The sequence below is a fragment of the Hyaena hyaena genome, unplaced genomic scaffold, assembly GCF_003009895.1.
Source record: "Hyaena hyaena isolate Hyena2069 unplaced genomic scaffold, ASM300989v1 scaffold_1207, whole genome shotgun sequence".
NCBI classification, from domain to species: domain Eukaryota; kingdom Metazoa; phylum Chordata; class Mammalia; order Carnivora; family Hyaenidae; genus Hyaena; species Hyaena hyaena.
The window spans coordinates 418,718-445,431 of record NW_024081838.1 but is presented as its reverse complement, the minus strand read 5'-3'; the positions used below and the strand labels follow the sequence as shown (position 1 = coordinate 445,431).

At 37.0% G+C, this 26,714-nt stretch overlaps 2 protein-coding genes across 2 annotated transcripts in view; one reads left to right on the top strand and one right to left on the bottom strand.

The window, feature by feature from the left end:
- WNT16 (Wnt family member 16) overlaps positions 1-26,714 on the bottom strand; it is a 70,812-nt gene that overhangs the window by 4,590 nt on the left and 39,508 nt on the right. The gene's annotated exons all lie outside the window — the stretch shown is intronic.
- The window catches only part of FAM3C (FAM3 metabolism regulating signaling molecule C), a 56,887-nt gene that overhangs the window by 9,909 nt on the left and 20,264 nt on the right, over positions 1-26,714 (top strand). Inside the window, exons 2-5 of the mRNA XM_039222863.1 lie at positions 3,351-3,405; positions 7,371-7,475; positions 15,925-15,954; positions 16,606-16,729. Coding sequence (XP_039078794.1) covers positions 3,393-3,405; positions 7,371-7,475; positions 15,925-15,954; positions 16,606-16,729 — 272 coding nt within the window. The 5' untranslated portion in view covers positions 3,351-3,392. The remainder of the gene's footprint in view (positions 1-3,350; positions 3,406-7,370; positions 7,476-15,924; positions 15,955-16,605; positions 16,730-26,714) is intronic.

Sequence of the window (26,714 nt, the reverse complement as noted above, 5' to 3'; positions counted from 1 at the left end):
TCTGGAGTGGCTAGTTGGCAGCACAGATTAGCAATTCCTAGAGCACTTTGCAAAGGCCACATTGATCGGTATGGAATTGTGTCAGCACGTTGCTTATATTAGAGTATGTCAGAGAACTGCTGAGATGAGAGGGAAGTGTATTTGTTTGTAGTATCAGATTCTTATGTACCCCCCATATTACCTGACACATATCCCTTGTCCTTACCTATAAAGCCATTGAAACACCCACTGTATGGGAAGGGCTGTTGGGAAGATTACATCAAATAAGAATGTGTACATAAAGTACTACTGAATGCATTATTCCCTAGTTTTTTTGTTTTTTGTTTTTTTAACTGGCAAGACCCTCCCCTCCTGGTAAATAATTGTTATTATGGCTTATTTTGTTGCTACAAATGGTGTTCTTGTCATTGACCTCTTGTACCTCAAGTCTACTTCTCAAGGAGAGAATGAAAGTGTCATTTGACCTGTGTTTTTATCTGTTGTCCTGAAGTTGATTGATTCTCGGTTGAGGCCTGCTGATTCAGGCCGATTTTAATAAAACTTCACCATGTTAGACCAAAATAGGTAGCTGGGTTAAAGGAAATGTTTAAATTACAAGATAGTCAAAGAAATTCAGTATGTCAGCCTGAGATCCTGATTTGGGCTCTCTTCTTCAGTGTGGGTCACAGACTCTATTAGCGTTTCATCGCCCAGGGGCATCCTGGTGACCCTCTGTGTGTGGTGGACTCTCTCATGGTTGTGCACTTTCACGCCTCAGGAACCGGATTGGTTTGAGCATTTATCTGAAACATTGAAACTTGTTGTTTTGACTTATACTACACTTTGGGGGGCAAATATACTATCAGCCTTTGTTTTCTTTTTATTCTATCCTAAAAGTACTCTTTCTACCACCAGTATTCTAATTTGGGCAAACAGCTCTAATTTCCATATCTCTACTTTTTTAATGAATATACAAAAAATTATAAATTATTTCACCTGTTGATTCTGGATTAAAGAGCTGTGGATTCTAGCACAGGACTTTTTACCCTTTTCTGTTGTGCTCATTTTCTTGGAAGCTGTTTTACCCCTACTGATTGTCAGGTTCAATGCCTGAGGTTTATGCCAGGTTTATTCCACGAAGTTTCTGCTTTTTTCTCCCTAAGATGATTATATGTAGTGATTTTCTTTGTTTTTAAATGTCATCCTAAGAAGACAAGTTAGGAATGCTTTGGAATTAGCACATTGTAAACATGTTCCCTGATTTGCTTTCAGATATATTCAGTACTTTTTCCTTATGCTGATCTACATTCTTGCATCATTAATTTGCTTCTTAAGCAAACTAATTAAAATGTGTTATGGCTGAGGTTTTATGAGATTTCAGTTTAAGAGACTTTATAAAATGTTTGTTTTCTCAGAAATTTAATGGAAAACATGAATTCTGCTAGACAGTTGTAGTCGCTTCTATTGTGGTCTTACTTGCGTCAGCTTCGCAGCAGGCTTGCTGGGCAGTGCAGATAGGGGGCAGAGGTGTGAGGCGGCAACTGTGCTTGGACAGGTGTGGCCTCCTCAGCAGGTAATGTAAATAGTGAAAAAGAACAGCAAAGTGTCTGCCCAACTGATCATCCAGCTTCCAAAGAAATTTTCCTACGCCGCATTCAGATAAGGGTGAAGGTATTTTGGAATATTACTGGGAGGAAAGGTGTGTTTGTGTTGTAAATGTAGTGTTCCATTTTGCTGGAAGTCAACAAATGATTTAAAACCAGTCAGCGATTTCATCTGAAAAGCCAAGAGTTTTTTTTTTTTTGTTTTTATGGGATGGCTTGTGGATACCTTAGGATCTTTTATTTCCTTTTAGTATTTTCTTAGCCTATGGATAGTAGTTAACTTAGATAGATTGATAACATTGGCTTTTCATATTATGTGCAGTGTTTTCAGATAACTAGCAAGGAAAAGAAATCAATAATGCTCAATTCACTGTTAGTTTAAATGTTGATATTTTCTTCAGAGTAAATTGGGCAGAAGAAAGGGAGCTCACACCAACAAGAGCAGTGGTCCTTGGTTGCTCACCCCCCAAACCCATCCTAGCCTATTTCTTACTAGTGAATGAAAAAACCAGATGTCTCATTTCCTTTCTGTGTCCTTCAGGGGTGTGCTATTTTTATTCAGAACATCTGTGAATTAATAGATCAGACATCAGCATTGAAACATCAGTATCAAAATACAGTGTAAAATAAATGTATCAGTTATCAATGTGACTCATTAATAACAATTTTCTTTTGAATTCCCTTCTTGTACAATAGATTTGAGTAGACTTGAACATGAACGTTAAACTTGAACATGAATCTCCTATCAAACTCATTTACTTTTTCATCTTCTTTTTAAGATTTCCCTTATCTTGAGTTATTTTGTAGGAGGGAAGCATACGTAGCCATACAAAGATTTTTTCTCCAGCATCTACTTCTTGTTGTTCTTAGAATAATATCAAAGAGTAGTTTCTTTATTTGACACGTAACACATACTGTGAATAACAGTAATTACTGGAATATTTAAAATTGTAATTCTGTACTTCTGAATATATTCTTTTACAAACTTGGAAACATGAAGAGGAAGGGGATCCTGGTACTAACAAAAGCCTTTGCTCTAAGTGCGAGTCATAGGGACACATGAATTCAATCATCCTAGACACGAAGCAGCATCACACACTAGAGTGAGCCGTAGAGCTGGGGCCTGCAGACCTGCATCCTGGCCCCGTGCCTGCAAATAGTTCGTTCCATGACCGGACAAGCAGCCTAACCTCTTTGGTTACGTCATTCACTAGTAAGAAATAGGCTGGGGAGGGGGAGGGGTACATCCAAGGACCATTGCCTTGTGCGAGCTCCCTTTCATCTGCCCACTCTGAAGAAAATAGTAACATTTCAACTAATAGTGAATTGAGCATTATTGATTTTCTTGTTAGTTATTGGAACACCTTGCACATAATACAAAAAGCTACTGTTACCAATCTATTTAAGCTAACTACTTATCCACAGGCCAGGAAAATACTGACCCACACACTGGGAATTTGGAACCCAGTATCAAAGGTTCCGTGGAAATGCAGGGATCACTGAGAATAATAAGGGGCTTGAGCGAGAGACAGAACAGGATAAAGCATAAAGCACAGGCCCTCCTCTCAAGGGCTTTTATGTTCCAGTGGAAGGAGGCAGGCCCAGTGATAAGAGGTGTTTCATTCAGTGTCCATGTTGGTAGAATACCTCAAAATGTCATGACCTTTGTCTAATTAGTTTATTATATAGTATGCTTCAAGTCAAACCAATTTAGGCAGGAGTGCTCATTCTAGACTTAATGATATTTGCCTTCTCTCTTGATTTTAGGAGGTTATTTAATGAGAAGTGCCATAGACTGAGAAACGAAACATGAGGGTAGCAGGTAAGATATTTAATTCAATAGAAATACTTTTACTTTTTGTGTAACTTGTTTATTTAAATGGCTAAGGAAAGGGTAAATTGTCTTTTTCTGTCTGAGGTCTGAGTGCAAAGCCGAAATATAACAAACCACTATTTTGCCTTTTTACTTTTTTTATGTAGTTGCTAAATCACAAATTGGACAAACTTGTTGAAATTATTTATGCTAGATTTTTTAAGTTATGGTTGTAATGTTTATGTTCTTATGCATTATGCTTAATTTGCCTAATATATAAAATGCCCATATAAAGAACAATTTTGACAACCTAGGGAGACTGATTTTTATTTTTGCTAAGTTCTAGCCTTTTGAGAAAAATAAGTTGTAAAGTTTAAATGCTTCAACCTTTGCTCTGCATGTCCTTAAAATGGAAACTGCATATGTGAACCATTCAGTAACATGTATTTTTGCTTAAGTGGCTATGTGCTAGTTCGAGCTCAGTCTGCATAATTGAGGTTATGCGTAAGAACATCTGTTCTTAGGCAGCATAGAGAGGAAACTGCAAAATGCCACTTGACGTTCATACTGTGAAGGTAGCTGTCTTTAAACGTAAAAAGATGCATAAATAACTGGAGAGGCTGATGACTATTTCCTGCCTTAATAGTGAAAATAAGTGTGTTTACCCACCCTACCCCTCCTTCAGGATGACCAAGGCTCTAGAAGAAATGCACATTTTGCATAGACATTTCTATGTTCTTCCAACATAGAAGATAATTTGTAATTTCTCAAAATCGAGTCTTCCTCTTAGTTGTCATCTTCTCACCAGCAAACCGTATTTTCGACAGGGGCATCTCATAGAAGTGCCTCAGTCAAGGTGGGTGAGCAAACGAGTCTCGTGCTTCAAGCATCATTCTGTAGAATCGGGTGCAGATGATGAAACATTATGGTTATTAAAATAACATCACAGGGTTGTGCACAAATGCGTTTGTAAATTTGAAAATCTGGACCCTTTGGTCATGAACTTACAGAGTATCCTTTTTTGAGTAGCTGTTCAACTAGTGAAGGAAAATATTGCCAGAAACTAAGAGCTTGTTTATGGTTTAAAAAACATATTATAATGTCTTTTTTTTAAATGATCTTTGAATATGGCAGGACTGACTATTGATGATCATGTCTCCATGATTTTAAAAGTACATTAATTAAACGTAATGATTGAAATAATCAAAGCAAAGTTTCTCTCACATAATTCTACATTCATTCTAGTTCAAATTAAATTTTCATTGAGTTCATTTCTCTGATTCTAACAATTAATATCAAGGTTAATTGATAAGTAATTATTCATTGAGTACTTATTTTATGGTTGGCACTATTCCTAGTATAGGTCTTGAAGGGTTTGCTTTTAATGAAGAAGGAAGATTAACTGTTAATTTATTGCCTTTAGAGTGATTAATCTAACTTGAAAAAATCTGGTTGCTTTGAAATATTCTTATAGTCTTTATTCTTACAGTGAGGCAACGGTGTCTAAGGTTTATGCTTTTTGGTTTGTGAAAAACAGGGGCGCCCTCAGATTAGCACAGTTTGTGGCTAGAAGGAAGAGAGAATCACATAGGAAGTTAAGGATGGGCACTGTGGGGTGGTATGATCAGGCCCTTTACATCCAGAATTGGCTGGTGACCAACTCTGAAGGAGACTCCTCTGTCACAGAAGTTCTAGAACTATACCATTATGCAGGCTCTGCCTGTCTTCACCTGCCTCCTCCTCTGTGGGACCATCTGCTTGTTCCATTATTAGTTCACTTCTCCACCTCTGACTTTTCTCTGTCTTAGAGCTTTTCTTTCCTCCTAGTTCCTCTGATGGGTCCAGTGTCCGTGAATAGGTCTTGGTCGAAGACTCAGTTCTGCCACTGACTAGTTAGTGCCACTTGCCTAAACATTTTCAACCTTGATTTCTTATTTGTAAAATGAGGATAATTACCTGGAAAAGCTGTGCAAATGTGATTAAACTTACAAAGCATTTAGGTCTATAGTAGCCAGTCAGTAAATGGGAGTATGTGTGTGTATTGTATATGTGTGTATAAGTAGTTATGGGTATATATGATGTATATAGCTTGTTTAGTGTAGGCTCAGGTTTAACTTGGTACTGAATTTAGTCTATAACTTTCATATGTTAGAACCTTGATATTTTATTCATTTTAATATTTTAATCTTGAGAAGTAAAGGTTTTGTATATCTGCTATAAGGGACAGGGAGAGGTTATCTCTGGTTGCATATGCCTATGATTGCTGGAAAATGAGTGATTAAGACTGTCCTGTGATATAGAATCTTCAAGCCCTTGGTCTTAAGTGATCAAGAAGGAATGTGTCACCTCTTACCATTCATCTATTTAGCAAACACTTGTTGAGAGTTTGACTATATCCAGGAATTCTGCTAGATCCTCTAGGGGCAAGAGTTAAAAGCCTATTGGAATTTTTCTGTCTTATGAACTAAACACGTAGGCAACTTGTAGTTGCTCTTGAAAACAGGAAGTAATTTTTGGAGGAGAAAAGGTCGGATACAGGTGAGGGGGTTGATTAGGTTAGCTGTGAGGCTTCCTCACTGCCATCTCATTTCTGTATTTATAGAGTGTTTCTAAATAGAAAGAGTAGCTCTGTGAAACCAGCACTTCTCAGCATCACTGGCCTTTCCGAGCATCAGTGGTTCATTCTCATCTCTCCCCTTTACGGGTACAGTTCTGTTTCTTTATGTTTAGGAAATTAGAATGAATGTTAAGTCTTTTTCACTCTTCCTTATACGCTAAGTTGAGTTTTGGTAGTTTGTTAGGAGGCTGTTGTAATCTGGTGTTAGAACGGAGTGCTGTATGAAGCACTGGGCCGTGTGCCAGGACTCCTGGATCCCAGGCCTTGTGCTGCTGCCATTTGTCATCTTGGGAGTTGCCTCACCTCTGGGCCTCATTTCCTTAAGGATAGAGAGATGTCTGCTAATCCCATCTACCTCCTTTAGGTCAATATAAATTAAACCTGGAGTAAGAGAGGGGACTGCAGACTATATAGGCAAATACTAGTATTCTTCCTGAACAGCCTAACAAGAAGGCTCTGAAATCCTAGGGGAAAGAGGAAGATGCTTCTTTCCTGTCATTTTCCATTTCCTTTCCTGCCTTGCACTTTTTTTTTTCTTTCCTAGATTTACTTAGCTATGGAGAAGAAAGACAAATCCTCAGTTCCTATTAAACAGTTAGCTAATACCTGGCTGTGCTAACTATTTGTGAGGCACCCAGAAATAGTTAAAGATAAAATGGTATGGAAGTCTACGAGTGTGTCTTCATAGAGCCTATCGTGGAACCACGTTGTGAAGCATGTGTGATTGCTGCCAAGTGAAGTCCTCCAGGATTGCATGCCTGTCTAAATCTAGTGTTCAGTATGGGGAGAAATGCTCTTGTTGGCCATGTCAGGAGCACTTGTGTTGCTCTAAGAGATGTGTTGGTTGGTGTAGGACAGTAAATCTGGTATGTTTCACTGGAGGGTTTCTTAGTGAGTATCCTGCTGGTTGCTTTTGTATCTCCGTAAGGTCTGGCGTTTCTGTATTATCCCTGTGTAGTGCTGCCTTTATATTTGAACAGGATTAGGGATGTGTCACCCGGCGTACGTGGTGATGGTGTTCCATTAGCCATGATACTTTTGTACTTTCATATAGTCAGCCACACTTGAGAGCAGATTTATTTTTTTCCTTTCAATTTTTGCAGGAGAAAACGAGACAGATGACTCAAGCAGTCTTGTGTCTGGGTTGCCAGCCAATCTGATAATTCTTTGATTAGGAAAACGCCTTATCTCAATGGATTGTATATACAGTTTTTGTTGTAACTCAAGTAAAACTAAGATCCAGTACATGAAACTTGATTGGTTTTAAGAAATTTTTTATGAACTTAAATTTCTCATGAAAATGCACTACTAAAAGTTCTCATAAGCGCATGCTGAATTGTTTCTGCCCTTTATCTAGGTGCTGCAAAGTTGGTGGTGGCCGTGGCAGTATTTTTACTGACATTTTATGTTATTTCTCAAGTATTTGAAATAAAAATGGATGCAAGTTTAGGAAATCTATTTGGTAAGTTCCATTTTTCCCTTTCTTAAATTTTATTTTTGACTAGTTGTCTGTAAATTTTTACCCGTTATCAACATTGAGTCACTCTGTGGGTTAGTATGTCCAGATAAGATGTAATTATATCAGTAAGTAATCCCTTAGAATATTCTAAAATACACAGTAGAAAGCCTTAAAATTAATTCAGTATAAAGCATGAATCTTCTGTTCACCATTCTGAATATATTAATGGGGTCTGTTTCATTCATGTCTAGGATATTAATTATGGCATTCTGAGTGAACATCTAGGAGCTATCACACAGTATTTGAGTTAGCTGATAGAAAACTTGTAACCAAACCTAGCCCTCAGTTAGTAAGTGGAGTCATGAAAATGCATTTTAAATACCAGCCATTGAAATCCATCTTGCATTCCTATCCTTATTTAATTCCTTCTGCATCATTTTTCTCTTTACCCATTTATTTAATGTTATGTTGTAAACACACCATTGTAAGCCACCTTAACTCAGTGTTCAACAAAATTCTTAAGTTAACAAAATATGTTAACTGAAATGTTACAATAAGCTCTGGATGAAGCATTGTTTTAGGTATTAAAAAATTATGTTTGAGGGGCACCTGGGTGGCTCAGGAAGTTAAGCATCAGACTTCGGCTCAGGTCATGATCTTCTCATTCCCAGGTTTGAGCCCTGTGTCAGGCTCTGTGCTGACAGCTCAGACCCGGGAGCTTGTTTCAAATTCTGTCTCTCTCTCTCTCTGTCTCTGCTCATGCTCTGTCTCTCTTTCTCCTAAAAATAAATAAACATTTAAAAATTTTTTAAAAAGTTATGTATGAAAAGGGAGACTGTGAAACCCAGAAGTAGTGTTTTCACCCATTCGGCAGGAATCAGATGAAACAACTTTGAGCTCTGTGGAAGAGTGAGCTTGGCTTTCCATAAATTAGTATTTGGAAGGGATGCCGAGACCTCATTGACTCCCTCCCACATCTAGTTGCAAGACTTCCTTACAGCAGCGGTCTCCAGTTTTAATGTCAAAAGAATCTCCATGGAATCTTGGTCTGTGGGTTCAGATTCAGTGTCTGTGATGGGCCCCGAGAGGCTGCATTTCCACCAGGCTCCCAGGTGATGCTGAGGTTTGTACCCACAAACCACATACTGAGTATCGAGGCTTTAGACAATTCTGATGTGTAACCATCAGTTTCTGTGTCAACATTTTCAGGTGACTTTTCTTACAGTAACTTCTGAAAAGCACTTCTGGTATTACACTGAATTCTGTCTTTTATACTCCCAAGTTGTTTCAGTCTTCTGATCTGTGATCTGCTGGAGTTCACTTCTACACTAATGATCTCTCAAAGAGTTAAATTGTAATCACACTCCTTCAGGCCATCTTTTTATAAGTCTTCATCTTCTCTCATTATGGAATTTCCCCCCTTTCAACCATTCCTCTCAATACATTGGCTATTTTTCTCCTGAACCATCTGTTTTTCAGCACCCATTTTAAAGCAAAGCACCCAGGGTCCAGCATGGAGTAGTCATTGCAAAGTACAGTGACATTTGACTTTGCTTCTGGCCTGTCTACTTCTGTTACTACTAAGAGGCCAGCCTGGTGTCCTTTGAGAGCACAGCTGGGTGTAGTCGAATAAGGAGCGGAAAAACACTGTAGGCACTGAGGACTCATTCAGCGTTGCTGGGGAAACAGTTCACGTAAGAAAGGTTGATGGTAAGGGAGGAAGGTTATGGGATGGTAGCTTAGGCAGAAACAAAGTGAGTGATTTTTTTTCTTTTTTGAAGTCATGTAGAGACTCACTTGTCTATAGGCTTTGGGCAACGATTCAGGGAATTACAAGTCAATGGGATGAGAGTGAACAAACAAGAGAAAGAGGACCCTTGAGAGAAGCAAGGCAGTGGGACCATTGGTACATGTAAAAAACTATTTTGGGGAAAGGCCCCCTGTTTTCAGAGAGAAGAGGTTTGGGAGAAGCCACGGCGCTTGTGCTAGTTTGGGTCTTCATCTCCAGTCTGGACTGTCTATTTAAGCATCACAGGGATGTTCCATGCCGATTTCTCATCCCAGGTATCTGCCTGTTTCTCTTAATAACACTCATGAACCTTTGTACTTCCGACCACGGGAGAATAAAATCTAAGTCCCACTCAAACCCCCAACCTGTGCCTCTGCCCTTGTCGCTTTCTTGCTGCTCCTCTGCATCTCCCCCATGTCTCACGCTCACTTGTGCCAGTCTGCACAGGGTCTACAGACACGTGCCCTGTCCATCCACACCCCCACCTTGCACATGCCAGTTCCTCACACTGTATGGCTTTCTTATCCCCCCTTCATCTGTTAATCCTTCTCATTTTTTAAAACTGCCTAAATGCCCCTTCTTGAAAGAAATTATGGTTGAACCTCCCTCTTTTCCTATTAGAATGTATTGCTTCTTTTTTGAACTGTTTGTTTTAATGCATTGTACTAGTATCTCAATTTGGCACTGATTTTATTCTGCCTTACATCATAGAATTTCTTCTATTTTTTATGTATCTGTCTCCCCTTATGAGAGAATGAATCTTGAGGGAAGTATCTTGGTGCTTCACCCAGCATCTGGTGCTGGGCTGTATGTGTAGACAGTCCATGCTGATTGAATGGAAAATGAATGAAAATGAATGTAGGTGACCAAGGATTAATACTTTTACGTGGAGAAGAAGAGTATTTCCAAAGTGGGATTCATTTAAAGCTATGTGAGTTGAAAAGCCACCGGTAGTCAGCTATGAACAAACGCTGAGCTACTTTAACTAGGATAGTTGTCAACATTTTCCTAATGTTGGGAATCTGCAAGGTTTTATTGTGTGTGTTTTAGCCATTTGATTTACTCATTCTTAGGGCGGATGGTTTATTTTGTTGTCGTAACTGAAGTTGTACACTGTGTCTACAAAACCTTATTGGATTCCAGTTTATTGAGTTGGTGAAAATTTAATCTGTTTGTTATATTTTAATTCTCATTTCAGAATAATTGAGTAAAGATGGAGATATGGTTGTCTTTTGCCATTTGCTTAGCATCTAACTCAATTTACCAAAGGGTAATAAGTTTAACTCAACATTAGAATTATTTTATAACCAGTGTATTGGGGGTCGGGGGAGGTTCCGTGAGATGAACTATATTTCTTTTGGTGGTGAATTTTTTCATTTTTTCTGCTGTTGATATAATAGCTTACTTGATAGTTTTATAAATTTAGATTCAGGTTGGTTATATAGTACTGTTTTGGAAAAATAAAATGAGCTTATTTCTAGAAAGGAAAAATGAAAAATTTTGCTTAGAATTGCATGGAGGAGGGCACTTGTGTGGGGATGAGCACCGGGTGTTATATGGAAACCAACTTGACAATAAACTATCTGTGGGAAAAAAAAAAAAAAAGAATTAGTAGTTGAAATTATTAAAATACATTGTGATTTTTTTAAAAAACAAGATTTTTAGAAAACTTTTTGAGATAATTGTAGATTTGCATGCATTTGTGAGAAATAATATGGAGGGATCCTGCCTACCCTTTACACAGTTTCTCATTTGGTAACATCTTACAAAACTACCCACAGTGTCACAACCAGAATAGCAACATGGATACAATCTGTGAGTTTTAGTTATGACTGCATGTTAACACAGTGTTCCTTGTCAGCCTGGGTACTTAACCGCTAATACAGGTACTGAACACAGCCTGGATTGTTTTTGCACATATTGCTGCTATAAGTACTTACTATTCTATTGAGTTGATTACTTTTTACCCTTTGAGATTTAAACCACTGAAACATTGTATATACATAAATTATTTGATGTTATTAAAAACTTAAGTACAAAATAGTTCTGATTTCTGTAGTTTGACTTGTTGAAAGACATTCATTGACTGAAACCAGATCCGAAACAAAACTTCCAAGTCAATTCATTTTCTCAGCTCATCTGATGAGAGTAGATAATAATGATTAAATCATTAACCTTTTTCTTGAAGAAGGTAATTCTAATTGATATTTGCTTATTTCGTAGATATTGGAGACCATTGTTTTTCAGCCATCTTTTGAAAAATTGTTCAGTGATTATGTAAGCCATAAAAAGAACTGGTAATGTGAAAACTAAACTCAGTTAATGTAAAAGATTTAGCAGTCAGCTCATTTAGCTGAACAAAGATATGTTCTATCTAAACCATACAAAACTCCATTTGTCTTGATACAATTAAATCTGGAGTAATTCATGATAATTTTTCCACTGTAAAAATAAAATGATTCCTGGGTGCCTGGATGACTTGGTTAAGCATCCGACTTCGGCTCAGGTCATGATCTCGTGCTTTGTGAGTTCCAGTTCCGCACTGGGCTCTGTGCTGACAGCTCAGAGCCTGGAGCCTCCTTCAGATTCTGTGTGTCTCCCTCTCTCTGCCACTCCAATGCTCATGCTCTGTCTCTATCTCTCAATAATAAATAAAACATTGAAAATTTTTTAAATAAATAAAATGATTCCTGGCTGCTTATTTTCTTAACATAAAAAATTGCCCCCTCCAAAGAAATCAAATCAAAAGTATGTATTATTGTTCCTTAAAGTGAAAAGTTGTATATAGTGAAAGAAATTAAGTTGTATATAGGGGCACATGGGTGGCTCAGTCGGTTAAGAGTCCAATCTCACAGGTCATGATCTCACAGTCCATGAGTTTAAGCCCTGCGTTGGACTCTGTGCTGATAGCTCAGAGCCTCAAGCCTGGTTTGGATTGTGTCTCCCTCTCTCTGCCTGCCTCTCTCTCCCTCTCTCTCTCTCTCTCCCCCTCTCAAAAATAAATGTTAAGAAAAACATTAAAAAAATTAAAGCTGTCAAGGTAGTTTGATAATCACAAGTTGCAGGAAAGGAGGGATTTTTGCTGGTGTGCTGTGCTCATACTCTACATGTGGAAAATATCCTGTTTTATTTGTGAAATTTTACCAGTTTGGCCTCCAAGTGTTAAAATTCTCAGAATTGCAGGCTTAGTAGAAGGCTTTTGATAAATATTAGATAAAAATTAGCTTTCACCAGGTCTGGAAAGAAAAGTCTTTCACAAGAGTTTTTGTTTGTTTTAAAGTTTGTTTATTTTTTGAGAGAGAGAGAAAGAGAGCAGGGGAAGGGCAGAGAGAGAGGGAGAGCCAGGATCTGAAGTGCCTCTGGCTTGGCTTGAACTCATGAACCATGAGATCATGACCTGAACGAAAGTCAGATGCTTAACGGACTGTTCTCCTATTTGTTTTTAAAAAACCTTTAGTGTCTTTTCTCCTTGCTCTTCTACAAAGTAATGGAATACTTTGTATAATATAAAATAGAGTGATGTTATGGATTTAAAAGCCTGATTAAGGAACTGGTTTTCCCAAAATCCTATCCCAGTAACATTTTTTGAGTTGAGTAACATTTAGTTTTGTTTTTTTTTTTAATCTCTTAAGTTTTACAAGCAAACTAATTTGACCATTTTACAGTCTCATCCCTGGCTTTCTGTCTGCCCCTCTTTCCTCAGCCACACTCTTCTCTATCAGTTGATTATTGATATCTCAAAGATTTTCTCATCATCCCTCTGTAAAACCTCTCTGTGGCCTCATCACTTTTTAACTTTCTAGTTTATATCTTCATCTCAGATCTCATTTAGAGCTGGCTTTTAGACTTTCCCACTTGGATCTTCTCCAAGTATGTAAAATTTACGAGTCTAACACAGAGCTCATCACCCGTCCCCTACCCTTACCTCCTTAATAGATGATGAGCATATGAGTGCAGAGATGGTGTTTTTGTTCACTGATTCGTATGAATGAAGAAATGAAGGCTTCTAAAGCCAAATGCCCAGGGGGTAAACTTGATTCCTCCCTTTCCGTCATCCCTCTATCTGTTCCATTGCCAAATCCCATCAGTGTTGCTTCCTTAGTTGTTCTGATCTGGTCGACTTGTTTTCAAACCCACAGTCATTACCTTTGTAATGACTACAGAGGTGCCCTTTTTACCTAGATTACTTTAGCAATCTCCTTGTCCTTGTGGACTCTGTCTCAGTCTTGAACCTTCTTTAATCAGAAGGGTCATTCTAAAAGCTCTCTATTCTAGCTTCCTTATCCAAGCAGGATGAGCAGTTTTTTATACATGTGATCAGAAGACCTCAGACATTTCCCATTTTGCAATGCAATATGAGTTTGGGTGCTGGAGTGAGATATGACTTTGAAAACTAGTTGTGCCAATTATTAATTATGACTTAGAACAAACCAAATCAGTAAACTTCTCGGTTCCCAGTTTCTCTATTTTTGAAACAGAGATGATGATTAAATCAGTAATGCATGCATATGTACTTGGTGGATAGATTGCCCAGCATATGTGAGTGAGTTGTGTGACAATACCCCTGTTCTAATTCCAGTGTCTTTACTGTATCTTGTTACCGGAAGCTAGGTATACCAGAATTCCTGATTTGAATAGTGTTCTTCTGTAAATATCTTAATACCTGAGTCTGTGAATATGTGTTTATTCAGTACAGAAGTGAGATTGAGAATGTCTAGTGTTCATGCTGCTAATCACTGGTGGCTAATCATTCTCTGGGCTTTTCCTTTTCTTATTTACGCAAGCGAGAGCACCGGACTGGCTAACCTCTAGAATGATGTTTCCCTTACTTTTATGATATAATGAAGGAAATTGAAAGAGTGAGCTCAGTAGTGCCTGCACTCTAATTTACTAACCGGTTATTTGTTTTTGTTAAGTCTTTGTCCTTATCCATGAATATTTTGCATACATACAAATAACGTTTGCTTTCTGCTTTATTACGTCATTAGATTTTTCCCATGTTATTCCATTGCCTTTATGACTTCAGGGGCACGTAATATTCTGAGTGTTTTATTTTTTAGAGTTAATGAGCTTTCATTTACTTGGTCATTTTTCCTTTTTTTAAACATTTGCATATTATTTTTCAGCTTTAACTTTCTGTTTTCCACTTTGAGTTCTGCACTTACAGGAAATTCTCAATCATCTAAAATAATACAGAACTAAAAACCAAGTGACTATTTATAGTCAGACAGCTGGCAAATATTTATGACACTGCATACTTATTAGCCAAATCAGGAAATGGCTGCCCACAATACTGTTGATGATCTGAACTGTAATCCCCTAGGCTGGGATCAGATGCTAGTGCTTTTAAAAAGCTCTAAGTATAGGTGGCCAGATTGAGATCTACTTCATTAAAGTTAAAATTTGATCACAAGATTCTGGCTTACTTGAGCCAATAAATTATAAAAGTCTTGTTAACTGACCTTAATTGTTTTTTTATTATACTCAGTACATTTCTATTTTAGAGAAATTAAATACCTCCCCCCCAACATATCTTGTGTTCTTCCCATCCCCCAATTTCCTAGCCTAACCACCAAGATCAGTTCATCAGTTATTATTTTTGAGAGACAGAGACAGATCATGAGCAGGATTGGGGCAGAGAGAGGGAGACACAGATTCTGAAGTAGGCTTCAGGCTCTGAGCTGTCAGCACAGAGCCCGACGTGGGACTTGAACCCACGAACCATGAGATTATGACCTGAGCCAAAGTCTGACACTTAACTGAGCCACCCAGGCTCCCCTAGCAGCAGCCACTTTTAAATACCCTAATAGTCACCAAGTATATGTTTAAAGTCATTTAAGGAGAAGTTTGAAATAGTGTATGGTATCAGGTATATGTGAAATCTAACAGAGTAAAAAGGTGGGTTACCAGGGGTTGGGAAGGAGGTAAGGGGGAGACATTGCTCAAAGGGTCTGAACTCCCAGTTATAAGATTTACAAGTTTGGCGTTCTACTGTAGCTGTCCAATCGTAGCTAATAATACCGTATCATATACTTGAATGTTGATTAGAGAGTAAATCTTAAATATTCTCACCACAAAAAAGAAATGGTAACTATGTCATGGGATGGACGTGGTAGCTAATATATAATGGTTATCATTTAGCAATTTATAGATGTATCAAATTAACATGTTGTATGCCTAAACTTATATGATGCTATATAAGTTTTTGCCAGCTTTCTTGAGACATAATTGACTTGAGACATAATTGACTTGAGACATATGACTTCATTACTTTATGACTTGTCAATTATGTCTCAAGAAAGCTGGCAAAAAGTTGAAAAGTAAAGTTAAAAAGTTAAATTTGTAGAGTAACTTTCTGAATGGGATTTAAATTTGTAAGTAGATATAAAAATAAAATGTAAAGATAAGAATAAAATGTCTTATCAGTAGTAAAATACTACCTTCCATAATTCCTTTGCATAATTGTTTATAGTGAGTTTTACAGCCTGAAGTTACTTTCTTACTTTCTCCTCTAGAGTGATATTCTGTTTTATTTATTGTATACTGAGCAATAATTCAAGCACTTTCATTTTTATGGGCCTGTTAGTGCCAAATATGTTTAAAATGTGGATACTTGCCAATAGTTTTATTCTAGCAAAGATAACTTTTTCTTTTTTTTTCTAGCAAGGTCAGCATTGGACACGGCAGTGCGTTGTAAGTATTTCATCTCAATATTTTGCAGATGGTTTATTCTATTTTATCTAAGGTGTATGAGCACTTACATTCAAACAATGGAGATATTTCAACGTGAGCAGAATCAGTTTAGAAATTTTTAAAGTTATAAGGATGCTGCTATTTGAATAGCCCAATATTCTTCGTATATAATAGTATTCATAATGGATATTTTGTTTTATTAACGTTTTTAGGTTCAGTAGCATAAGTGCAGAAAATTTGTAAAAGGAGAATTCCTTGTTAGAACTAGAACGTGAACAGATATTCAGTGATGTATTAGGCTTTTGACTGGTCCTATCCTAGAGGTAACTGTGTTGTGCATGCATGGACTAGAAGTATAACATAACAATTCAAAACCTCTCCAATCCTGAATTTTAAAAATAAACTTAAAAATAATTAGATAAAATATATATACCTTCATCAAGATCAGTTGATATGTTTATGTCTGTTATTAGCTTGGTTCGTAGGAAGTTCAGTGTTTTGAGGTTTTTTTTAAACCCTCAGGGTAAAAAAAGGCATGTATTTTAAGATGTGTATCTCTGTGTTTTTACATAATGCTCTTTTTGATTTAAGACCTGAAACAAATGGACTCTAGAGTCTATTAACACTTTTAAAAAAAATTTTTCCCCAAAGCTACCAAACCTCCCAGATATAAATGTGGAATCTCAAAAGCTTGCCCTGAAAAGCATTTTGCTTTTAAAATGGCAAGTGGAGCAGCCAATGTGGTGGGACCCAAAATCTGTCTGGAAGACAATATGTAAGTACTTAACCAGTTTGGAAGTATATGGCATGCCACTAAATTTTAGCAAATTGAACCTGAGTTTAATGGATCTCTGGAAAATGTATCGGGCATGTTTTACTGAAGAAAAGTCATTTCAGTTTTCATTACACAATTTTTTCTCCCAAGCATTTAAAGAGCCTTAAAATTCTGAAATTTCATATTAGAGTGACGTCAGAGTACAGCATTTGTCTAGCTTCATGTAGAGGTGAGGGATTTCCTCTGTGTAAATTCTCTAGATCTGTGTTGGCCCATCTGGAGCCATAGACACATGTGACTATTTAATTTTAATTCTTAAATAGTAGGGGGAAATTTAATCCATTTACATTAATTAAAATTAAAAGTTCAGTCCCTCAGTCAATGAGCCACATTTTAAGGACTGAGTAGAGCCACACATGGCTTGTGCCCACCAAACCAAACACGAAGTATTTCCACCCTTGAGAAAAGGCCCTTTTGACAGCACTGCCCTATGTAATGAATGCTTTATTTACAAACATCTTTTGGGGGCACCTGGGTGGCTCATTCGGTTAAGCCTCTGAGTCTCGGTTTCAGCTCAGCTCAAGATCTCATGGTTCATAAGATCAAGCCCTGTGTCAAGTTCTGCGCTGACAGTGCAGAGCCTGCTATTAATAGGAAAAAAGAAAAAAATCATTTGTGTTAAATGTCCGAATGGTGCTTGTTGAAGTGTTAGATACTCCAGTAATAACCTCAAGCCTGTTGTGATACTGAACTGTTTGCCACTAAGCTGAGTGGTTCTCTATACTGAGATGCTCTACCAAGTACAGTTTTTCAGTAGTGGTGACTGTCACTTGTACGGGAAGTTCGTGTCTCTGAAATCACAAGGCCTGCTTTTAGTTGGTCGCTTTTGATCTGCTCTTCTTTGGAAAATTGGATATTTGAGCTTATTTAAATTTCATGTTAAAATAATAAACATGCCATTAATTACGTGGAATAAAGAGTTAATTTTACAGTTGAAGGAAACAGAAGCAGTTTCTCCCTGCAGTTTGTGTCTTTTTTTTAACTTTATTTATTTATTTTAGAGTGCACATGGGGGAGGGCCACAGAGAGGGAGAGAGAGAATTCCAAGCAGTCCCCACGCTGTCAGCCCAGAGCCCAACATGGGACTCAGGGCTCAACCCCATGAACCATGAGACCACGACCTGAGCCAAAATCGAGTCAGACACTCAACTGACTGAGCCACTCAGGTCCTGCTGTGTGTCTTTTGTTTTTAATGTAGAAGCTCCTAAATTTTTATCCTAAACCCTTTTTCATTGCTATGGGCATTATTTAACCTCATAGAATAATGCTTTTCTTGTAATTAAAGGCTTGAGCTAGATGATCTTTAAGGTTTCTGCTCATTTCCTTCCTTTTCCCTCATGCTAATGATAGTCCATTGTTAATCCATCACTGTCTTCTGATCTCCCATAATAGTCCTGTTTTACTGAATCATGTAACAAAGAACTTGAATTTTAGAAGTTCCACAGACTTAGAAGTTTGCAGATTTTACATTAAATAATACCCTTCCCATTAACTTAAAATGTTCCCATTTCCCCTTTTATCTTGTTTGGCTAAGGAGGCCTCCGGTTTGATTTGGAATCATAGGTAGGAATTTCTCTTAGAATGCTTAGCCCATGGTAGATGGTCTTTGGAGACTTCCTTTGCCCTCTGGAAGTATGTTTGTTTTAATACAAAGAAGAGATTAAAGCCCTTTCACCAGCAGGTTCTCTATTCAGATTGTATAGGTCAAAAAGAAGAGAGGATATATGTAGGCAGTGGAATTTGGCACAGTAAGTACTAGGCTCCTAGGCAGATAATTTGGTTCTAGCATGGTGGGCATGTCAAGTGGAATTTGTATGTCAGTTTCTTTAACTATAAAGTTGAAGCAGGCCACCTATCCATCCTCATTTCAGGAATAATTCTGATACTCCCAGGAGAGATTAAATGATTGATGGGATTTTAGAGCTATGCATCAGGCCCTGAAATCTAGTCTTTCAAGATGGACTAAACAATTGGCCAGGGATCCCTAGTGAAAGAACTGTGAGGACAATTCAGTCTAGTACTTTTTCTCGGATGTTCTATTTCTGTTTTGAAAGTTGTTGCAACAGAGAATTTAAACAAAGAGCCTGAATTTCTTACCATCATTCATTCAGTTATTCAACAAGTATTAATTGAGTATAGTCCCTACCTTCATGAAGCTCAGTCTCATAGAGGGGACAGATATTTAAAGAGTAAATGCAAATCAGTCATTGCCAATTGTGGCATGGGCTGTGCAGAGCTGTGTGATGAAGGCTCACGGGGGTGAGTGACATGAGATGAGGAATAAGGGCCAGGGCAGTAGCAGCTGAAGCGCCAGGAAGGTAAAGAGATGAGATCTTTTTCTTTCTTTTTGTTTTTAAGTTTACTTATTTTTTTTTATAATCACTAAGCCAGCGTTGGGCTTGAACTCATGACCAACTAAGCCAGCCAGGTACCCCGAGGCCCCTTTCTGAGTACATTGAGTCATTGAAAGTTTTCAGATTCTGGCATGTCATGATTTCATTTATATTGAAAAAATTACCTGACTGATGTGTAAAATGATTAGACAAGTAGAATAGAATAGTGGGAAGGTTATTGCTTCCCAGCCTGTTTGATACTGCCCCTCCTCCCTGTGGTAACAGGTTTTTTCACAAATATTCAAAGTCTGTAGACATTTTGGGATGTTAGAGCTATAGAGGCAGTACTCGTAAACACTGGGTTGCTCTTAAACGTCCTCCAGTGAGGCCCAGCAGCCTTTACACATGAATTATCAGGTCCATAATGTCATCATAGACTAAATTTGAGAAACCTCAGTACAGACAAAAAAAGATGATAGTTAAGATCAGTGTGGTGGTTATGGTTTTAAGGACGGGTTAGATACATCAAGATACATTACAGAGATTGACATAAATTTCAGACTTCTCATTAGTTTGTAATAGAAAATCCTGGGTATAAACATCAAGTGTCACACAATACAGGAATTGTAGCTTCTTTTTATTTTGCATTAGAGAACCCATGGAATTTACTTCTGTTCAAGGTATAGGTCTTATTTTAGGCATATACTCATTTGATTTCAATTTGTATGATGTTGATATTAGGATAATACTTCACCTTTTATTATGTTCTTAATGTTTGGTATAGGAATATACAGCAACTATTTTGAGGCATTCATTTATTTTTGTACATTGAGAGGCCAGGTAGTATTGTTTTTTTTTAAATGTTTGTTTATTTTTGAGAGAGACAGAGAGTGAATGGGGAAGGGGCAGAGAGAGAGGGAGACACAGAATCTGAAGCAGGCTCCAGACTCCAAACTGACAGCAGAGAACCTGATGGGGGCTCGAACCCACAAACCGTGAGATCATGACCTGAGCTGAAGTTGGATGCTTAACCAACTGAGCTACGCAGGTGCCCCGAGGTCAGGTAGTATTTTTGGCTATAAGGGTCAAGAGGTAAATTCAAGGATAGTGTAAAAGTACTTAGAAAATCATTTAAATATAACCATTTAAAAATATAAAAGCCATACTAAGATCGTAAATTATGAAAGTAACCAGGCAGTTGGCTAGATTTGTCCTGTGGGCTATAGCTTTGTTAAAGCCTGCTCTAAACTAATCATTTTAAGATGTAGCAGTTAAAACAGAGTAGGTATTGGAAGCAAAACTATGTTCAAAGATAATAGAATCTTTCTATAGATTATATAATAATTTCTTTAGATTTTTGTCTGAAGGTGTGTTGTGGTAGGAGAACCTTCATATTTGTGAAAGATGAAATAATTCAACTTGTGTAAGTGCCAGGGAATAGCCCTTATACATTTAAAAAGTAGTTTGGCATTTGCTAGTGGCAGATTTTCCCTGATTGAATTCCACTTGTTAAAAATCGATTAGCTACTGCCCTCTTGTGGGAAGCCTATGGCATAGTACTTCTTTGTGGCTCTCCTTTGCTCTGTGAAAGACACAGCAGCATACTTATTCCATGACGATGCTACTTGGAGAAGACACTGTGGTACTTGATTATTAATGTAACAAGTCCATCACAGCTATCGCTTCTTCACATTAATGATAAGAGTTCCCTTATTTTACATATTTCTGAAGGGAGCAGAGCAAATGCATTTTGAAACCTCCCTCTTTTGGGCAGCATATTTAGTGAGTTTCTAACGGCTCATCTTTCAGAACTGCTCTTGAACACACGTGAAAAAAAATCTATGCTTTATTGCATGTAAATTTTAGAGAATGAAGAGTGAGATTTTGAACCTGTATCCCTATGGCAGATATCCAACCCATATGGGTAGATAAATAGTTAAATGCTATTAAGCTTTTCAAAATCAGATTTTTATTCCTTTCCTTTTTAATGGATCTTCAAGTAGAGGTTTTTATTTTTTTAACTTTTTATTTAATTACAGAAATGAAAAACAATTGCAAAGATCATACAGAGCAGGCCTGTGTACTCTATACCCAGTTTTCCCTGGTTATATTTTACTTAATTAGAGTACACTGTCAAAAACAGGAAATTGGCATCGGTGCAGTGTGTGTGTGTGTGTGTGTGTGTGTGTGTGTGTGTATTTCTGTGTCATTTTATCACATGTGTAGGTACATGTAGCCAATACAGCAGTTGGGATACAGAATTATTCTATTGCCACAAAGACCTCTTTCATACTCTCTCTTACAGTCACCTCTGTCACCACTGACCCCTGGCAACTACTAATGTTTTGGTCATTTCTATCATTTTGATGTTTTGAGAATGCTATATAAATAGAATCTTACAACATGTGACCAGATGAGATTGGCTGTTTTCACTCAGCATAATGCTCTTGAAACACTGGTGCACATTAATACCTTCTTTTTTATTGCTGAGTAATATTCTGTGTTATGGATGCACCACAGTTTATGCATCACCTCTTGTGCTCAGTCAAACAATTTTGTTGTTTCTATTTTGTGGTAAGCATATGTTTAATTTTGTAAGAAGCTACCAACCATTTTCCAGATTGACTGCACCAGTTTGCATTCCCACCTGGGCAGTGTCTGAGAGATCCTCTTTCTCTGTATACTTGCCAGAATTTTGTGCCATTACTATTTTTTTATTTTAGCTCTTCAAATACACGTGTAGTGATATCCCAATTTTATTGCCAGTGGTGTTGAACATCAATGTGCTTTTTTTTGCCACCTGTATACCCTCTTCGGTGAAATATCTATTCATGTCTTTGTCCATTTCTAATTGGATTGGTTTTTTTTAATTGTTGCACTTTGGGAGTTTTTGAAATATATTTTAGAGATGAATGCTATTATCAGATATGTGGCTTGCATCTGTCTTCCTATAGTGTTTCCCTCATCTAGACATCCTTTTCACTGGGATGTTTTGTAGAGCCAAAGTGTTTTAATTTTGGTAAGTTCCAATTTATTGATTTATTTTTCTTTCATGTATGTGCTTTGTTGTTTATGGATTGGTGTTATGTCTTGTAGTCACTCACTGAGTCATAGGTTTCAAAGATTTTCCTCTGCCTGACCTTACAAAATTTTTAGTTGTATGTTTTATATATTTAAATATGCGATCCATCCTACATTAGTTTTTGAATAAAGTATGAGATGTAGGTTGAGGTTCAGTTTTGGCCTGTGAATATCTAGTTGCTCCAGCACCATTTGGGGGAATGATTATCCTCCTTCCATTGAATAGCTTTTGTTCCTTTGTTAAAAAAAATAAATTGGCTATGCTTCCACTGGTGCATTTGTTGGTTCCACTTGATTTTGGGTTCTCCATTCTTTCCGTTGATCCACTAATTCCATATGCTCTTCATCATATAGTTACGGAGTAAGTCTTTAAATGTGGTAGAATGAGTCCTCCCATTTTCTCTTTTTACAAAATTAGCTACTCTTGTTTCTCTGCCTTTCCATTTACATTTTAGAATGTATTTTAGAGCCTTGCATCTGAGGCTCCTGGGTGGCTCAGTTGGTTAAGCATCTGACTTTGGCTCAGGTCATGATCTTGAGCCCCACATCAGGCTCTTGATCGGGCAGTGTGGAGCCTGCTTAGGATTCTCTCTCTATCTGTCTCTCTGCCCCTCCCCCATTTGTGCGCACATGCGCTCTCTCTCTCCCTCCCCCACTCCCTCCCTCCCTCTCCCTCTCTTTCTCTCTCTCAAAATAAATAAAATTAAAAAAAATAAAAGAATAATCCTGCCTCTGTCTACAAAAAATCTTGCTGGGATTTTATTAGGAATTATGTTAAATCTGTATATTAATTTGGAGAGAATTGACCATCTTTACTATGTTGAGTCTTTCAGTTGATGAATATGACATTTGTCTTTAAATATTCTTTGTTATCTTTCATTACCATTTTGTGGGTTTCAGCTTACAAGTCCTATACTTTATTAGATTTATATCTAAGTATCATCCATTTTTTGAGCAGTGTAGATGTCATTGTATTTTTAATTTCAGTTATTATATGTTCATTGTTAGTATATAGACAGTTGATTTTCATGTATTGGTCTTCTATCTTATAACCTTGCTAAATTAATTTGTCCTAATTATATTTACTTCTATTACTTTCCTTTTCTTTGTTTTTTGCTTTGGCTAGGATTTCCCATACTATGTTGAGTAGTAATGGTGAGAATGGACATACTTGTTTCTCATCTTAAGGGGAAAGTGTTGTCCTTCACCATCAAGTATGATTTTAGGTGTAGATTTTTGTAGGTGGTCTCTGTCAAGTTTAGAAGTTCCTCTATTACTAGAGTTTTGAGACTTTTTATCATGAATGGGTGTTGAAGTTTGTCAGATGCATGTTTTGTATTGAGATGATCATGTGATTTTTCTTAAACCTGTTAATAAAATAGATTCTATTAACTGTTCAAATATTAAAACAACTATTTCTGTAGGATAAGCCTGAGTTGGTCATAGTTTGTGATTTTTTTATTATAATGCTAAATTCTATTTACTAATGTTTTGTTAATAGGATTTCCCCTGTATATTAATGCTGATTTGTAATTTTCTTGTGATGTCTTACTCTGGTTTGGGTATTATTGTAATATTGGCCTTAGAAAATAAATTTGGAAGTATTATATTTTCTGAAAGAGTTTGTGTGGAAGCAGTATTAGTTCTTTTTTTAAACATTTGGTAGAACTCTCCAGTGAAACCATCTAGGCTTGGAGATTTTCTGGTGAAGTGAGTTTATAAATTATGAATACACTATTTTTAATAGTTACAGGACTATTTAAATGATCTGTTTCATAATGAATGGGTTGTGTTAGTTTGTACATTTTGAGGAATTGGGTCTAATTCATCTGAGTTGTCAAATTTACATGTGTAAAATTGTTCACACTAGTCTTTTATCCTTTTGAAGTCTTCAAGGTCTATAGTGATATCCCATTTCACCCTTGATATTGGTGATTTAGGTCTTCTCTCTTTTCTCTGTCAGTCTTCTTACTAAAGGTTTGTTAATTTTATTGATCTTTTTAAAGAACTAGCTTTTTGTTTCATTGATTTCTGCTCTTTTTATTTTCTTTGCTTCTGCTTGCTTCAGGTTTATGGCATTCTTTTTAGTTACTTGAGATGGGAGCTTAGGTGATTAATTTGAAACTTTTTCTTTTTTAATTTAAGCATGGAGTGCTATAAATTCCTCTCTCAGTACTCTTTTAGCTATGCCTCACAAATTTTAATAAGGTTGTATTTTCATTCATTTCAGTGTGTTTTTTAACTTCCCCTCAGACTTCCTCTTTGACCCATGGATTATTGAGAACTATGTTGTTTAGTTTCCAAGTGTTGGAAGTTTTCCTGTTATCACTGTTACTGATTTCATTGTGGTTGGAGAACACACTTTTTGTGATTTCAGTTCTTTTAAAAATATTGAGGTTTATTTTGTGGCCCATGATATGGTCTACCTTTAATATATGTTCCATGGACACTTGAAAACAATGTGTATTCTGCTCTAGTTGGGTAGAATGTTCTATAAATGTCAATCAGACCCTGTTGGTTAATGCTGTGGTTGAGTTCTTTTGTACCTTTGGTAATTTTCTGCCTGTCAGTTGTTGAGAGACTGTACCTTTGTCTCTTTCTCTTGTCCATTCTGTCTGGTTTTGAGTCACATAGTATGCACCTCAGTTGCTTGCCATATACACATTAAGGTTTACTGTGTCTTGCTAAAGTGACCCTGTGATCATTATGTAATCTCTCTCACTCTGTCTCTGATAATTTTCTTTGCCTCGAAGTCTATTTAATTGGTGATAATATAGCCACTACTGCTTTCCTTTGTTTAAACAGCTTTATTGAGATATAACTCCCATGCTATACGATTCATTCATTTAAGGTATACAGTCAGTGATTTTTAGTGTGCACAGATACATGCAATCATCTCTACAGTCAGTTTTGTTTTGGGGGGGGTGAGGGGAACATGCATGCATGAGCCTAGGGAGGGACAGAGAGAGGGATACGGAGGCTCTGAAGCAGGGCTCGAACTCACAAACCATGAGGTCATGACCTGAACCCAAGTCAGACACTTAACCAGCTGAGCCACCCAGCACCCCTAGAACATTTTTAACCTCCAGAAGAAATTGTGTCCTTTAGCCATTGCCCTTCTATCCCATTCCCATCCCTTTCTACTCCGTTCTCCCCTGCCCCACAACCAGCCCTAAGCAACTACATTTTGGTTTCTGTCTCTGTAGATTTACCTCTTCTGGACATATTACATAGAAGGGTTTATATGATATGTAACTTTTTTTGTCATCAGTGTCCTCACTCAGCAGTGTTTTCAAGGTTCATCCATGTTGTGGCATGTATCAGTACTTCATTTCTTTTTATGATGGAGTAATTCTCTCGTTGTAGATATATCACATTTTGTTTGTTCATTCGTCAGTTGATGGACGTTTGGTTTGTTTCCACTTTTTGGCTATTATGAATAAAACTTCTTTTTAAAATAATTTATTTAAAGTTTAGTTAACATACAGTACAGTATTGGTTTCAGGAGTAGAATTTAGTAATTCATCAGTACTTAGAATACCCAGTACTAATCACTAACAGTTGCCCCCCTTAATACCCGTCAGCTCATCCCCCCACCCACCTCCCCTCCAGCATCCCTCAGTTTGTTCTTTATCATTAAGAGTTTCTTATGGTTTGTTTCTCTCATTCCTTTTTTCTCCCCCTTCCCATATGTTCATCTGTTTTGTTTTTTAAATTCCACATATGAGTGGAAACATATGGTATTTTTCTTTGATTTATTTCGCTTAACGTAATATATTCTGGCTCCATCCATATTATCGAAAATGTCAAAATTTCCTTCTTTTTTGATGGCTGAGTAATATTCCATTATATATATATATACCACATCTTCTTTATCCAATGAATAATGGCTCTATAAACATTTGTATACAGGTTTTGTGTGGACATGTTTTCATTTTTCTTGTATATATGCTTAGGAGTAGATTTTAGTTCATATAGTAATTCTATATTTAACTTTTGGAGGAGCTGCTAGAGTATTTTCCAAAGTTGCTGCACTAATTAACTTTTTGACAGCAGTGTTATAAGGGTTCCAGTTTTTACAATACATTTGTCATTATCTAACTTATTGATTACACCGATCCTAATGAGTGTTGAGTGATACCTTGTAGTTTCAATTTGCATTTCACTAATGGTTAATGATCTTTAATATCTTCTCATTTGTTTGTTGGCCATTTGTGTATCTTTGGAGAGGTGTCTGGTCAAACCCTGCCCATTTTAAAATTGGATTATTTCTTTATTATTGAGTAGTAATGTGATTGTTTACGTGATTTATCTCTTTCTACCCTTTTAGTTTTCACCTGCCTGTATCGTTATATTTAAAGTGAGCCTTTTGACCCAAAACCATAAAACTACTAGAAGAAAATCTAGGGAAAAGCTTTGTGATATTGGTCTGGGCAATGCGTTTTTTGGATAAAACACCAAACACCTAGGCAGCAAAAGCAAAAATAGGCAAATAGGACTATATCAAACTA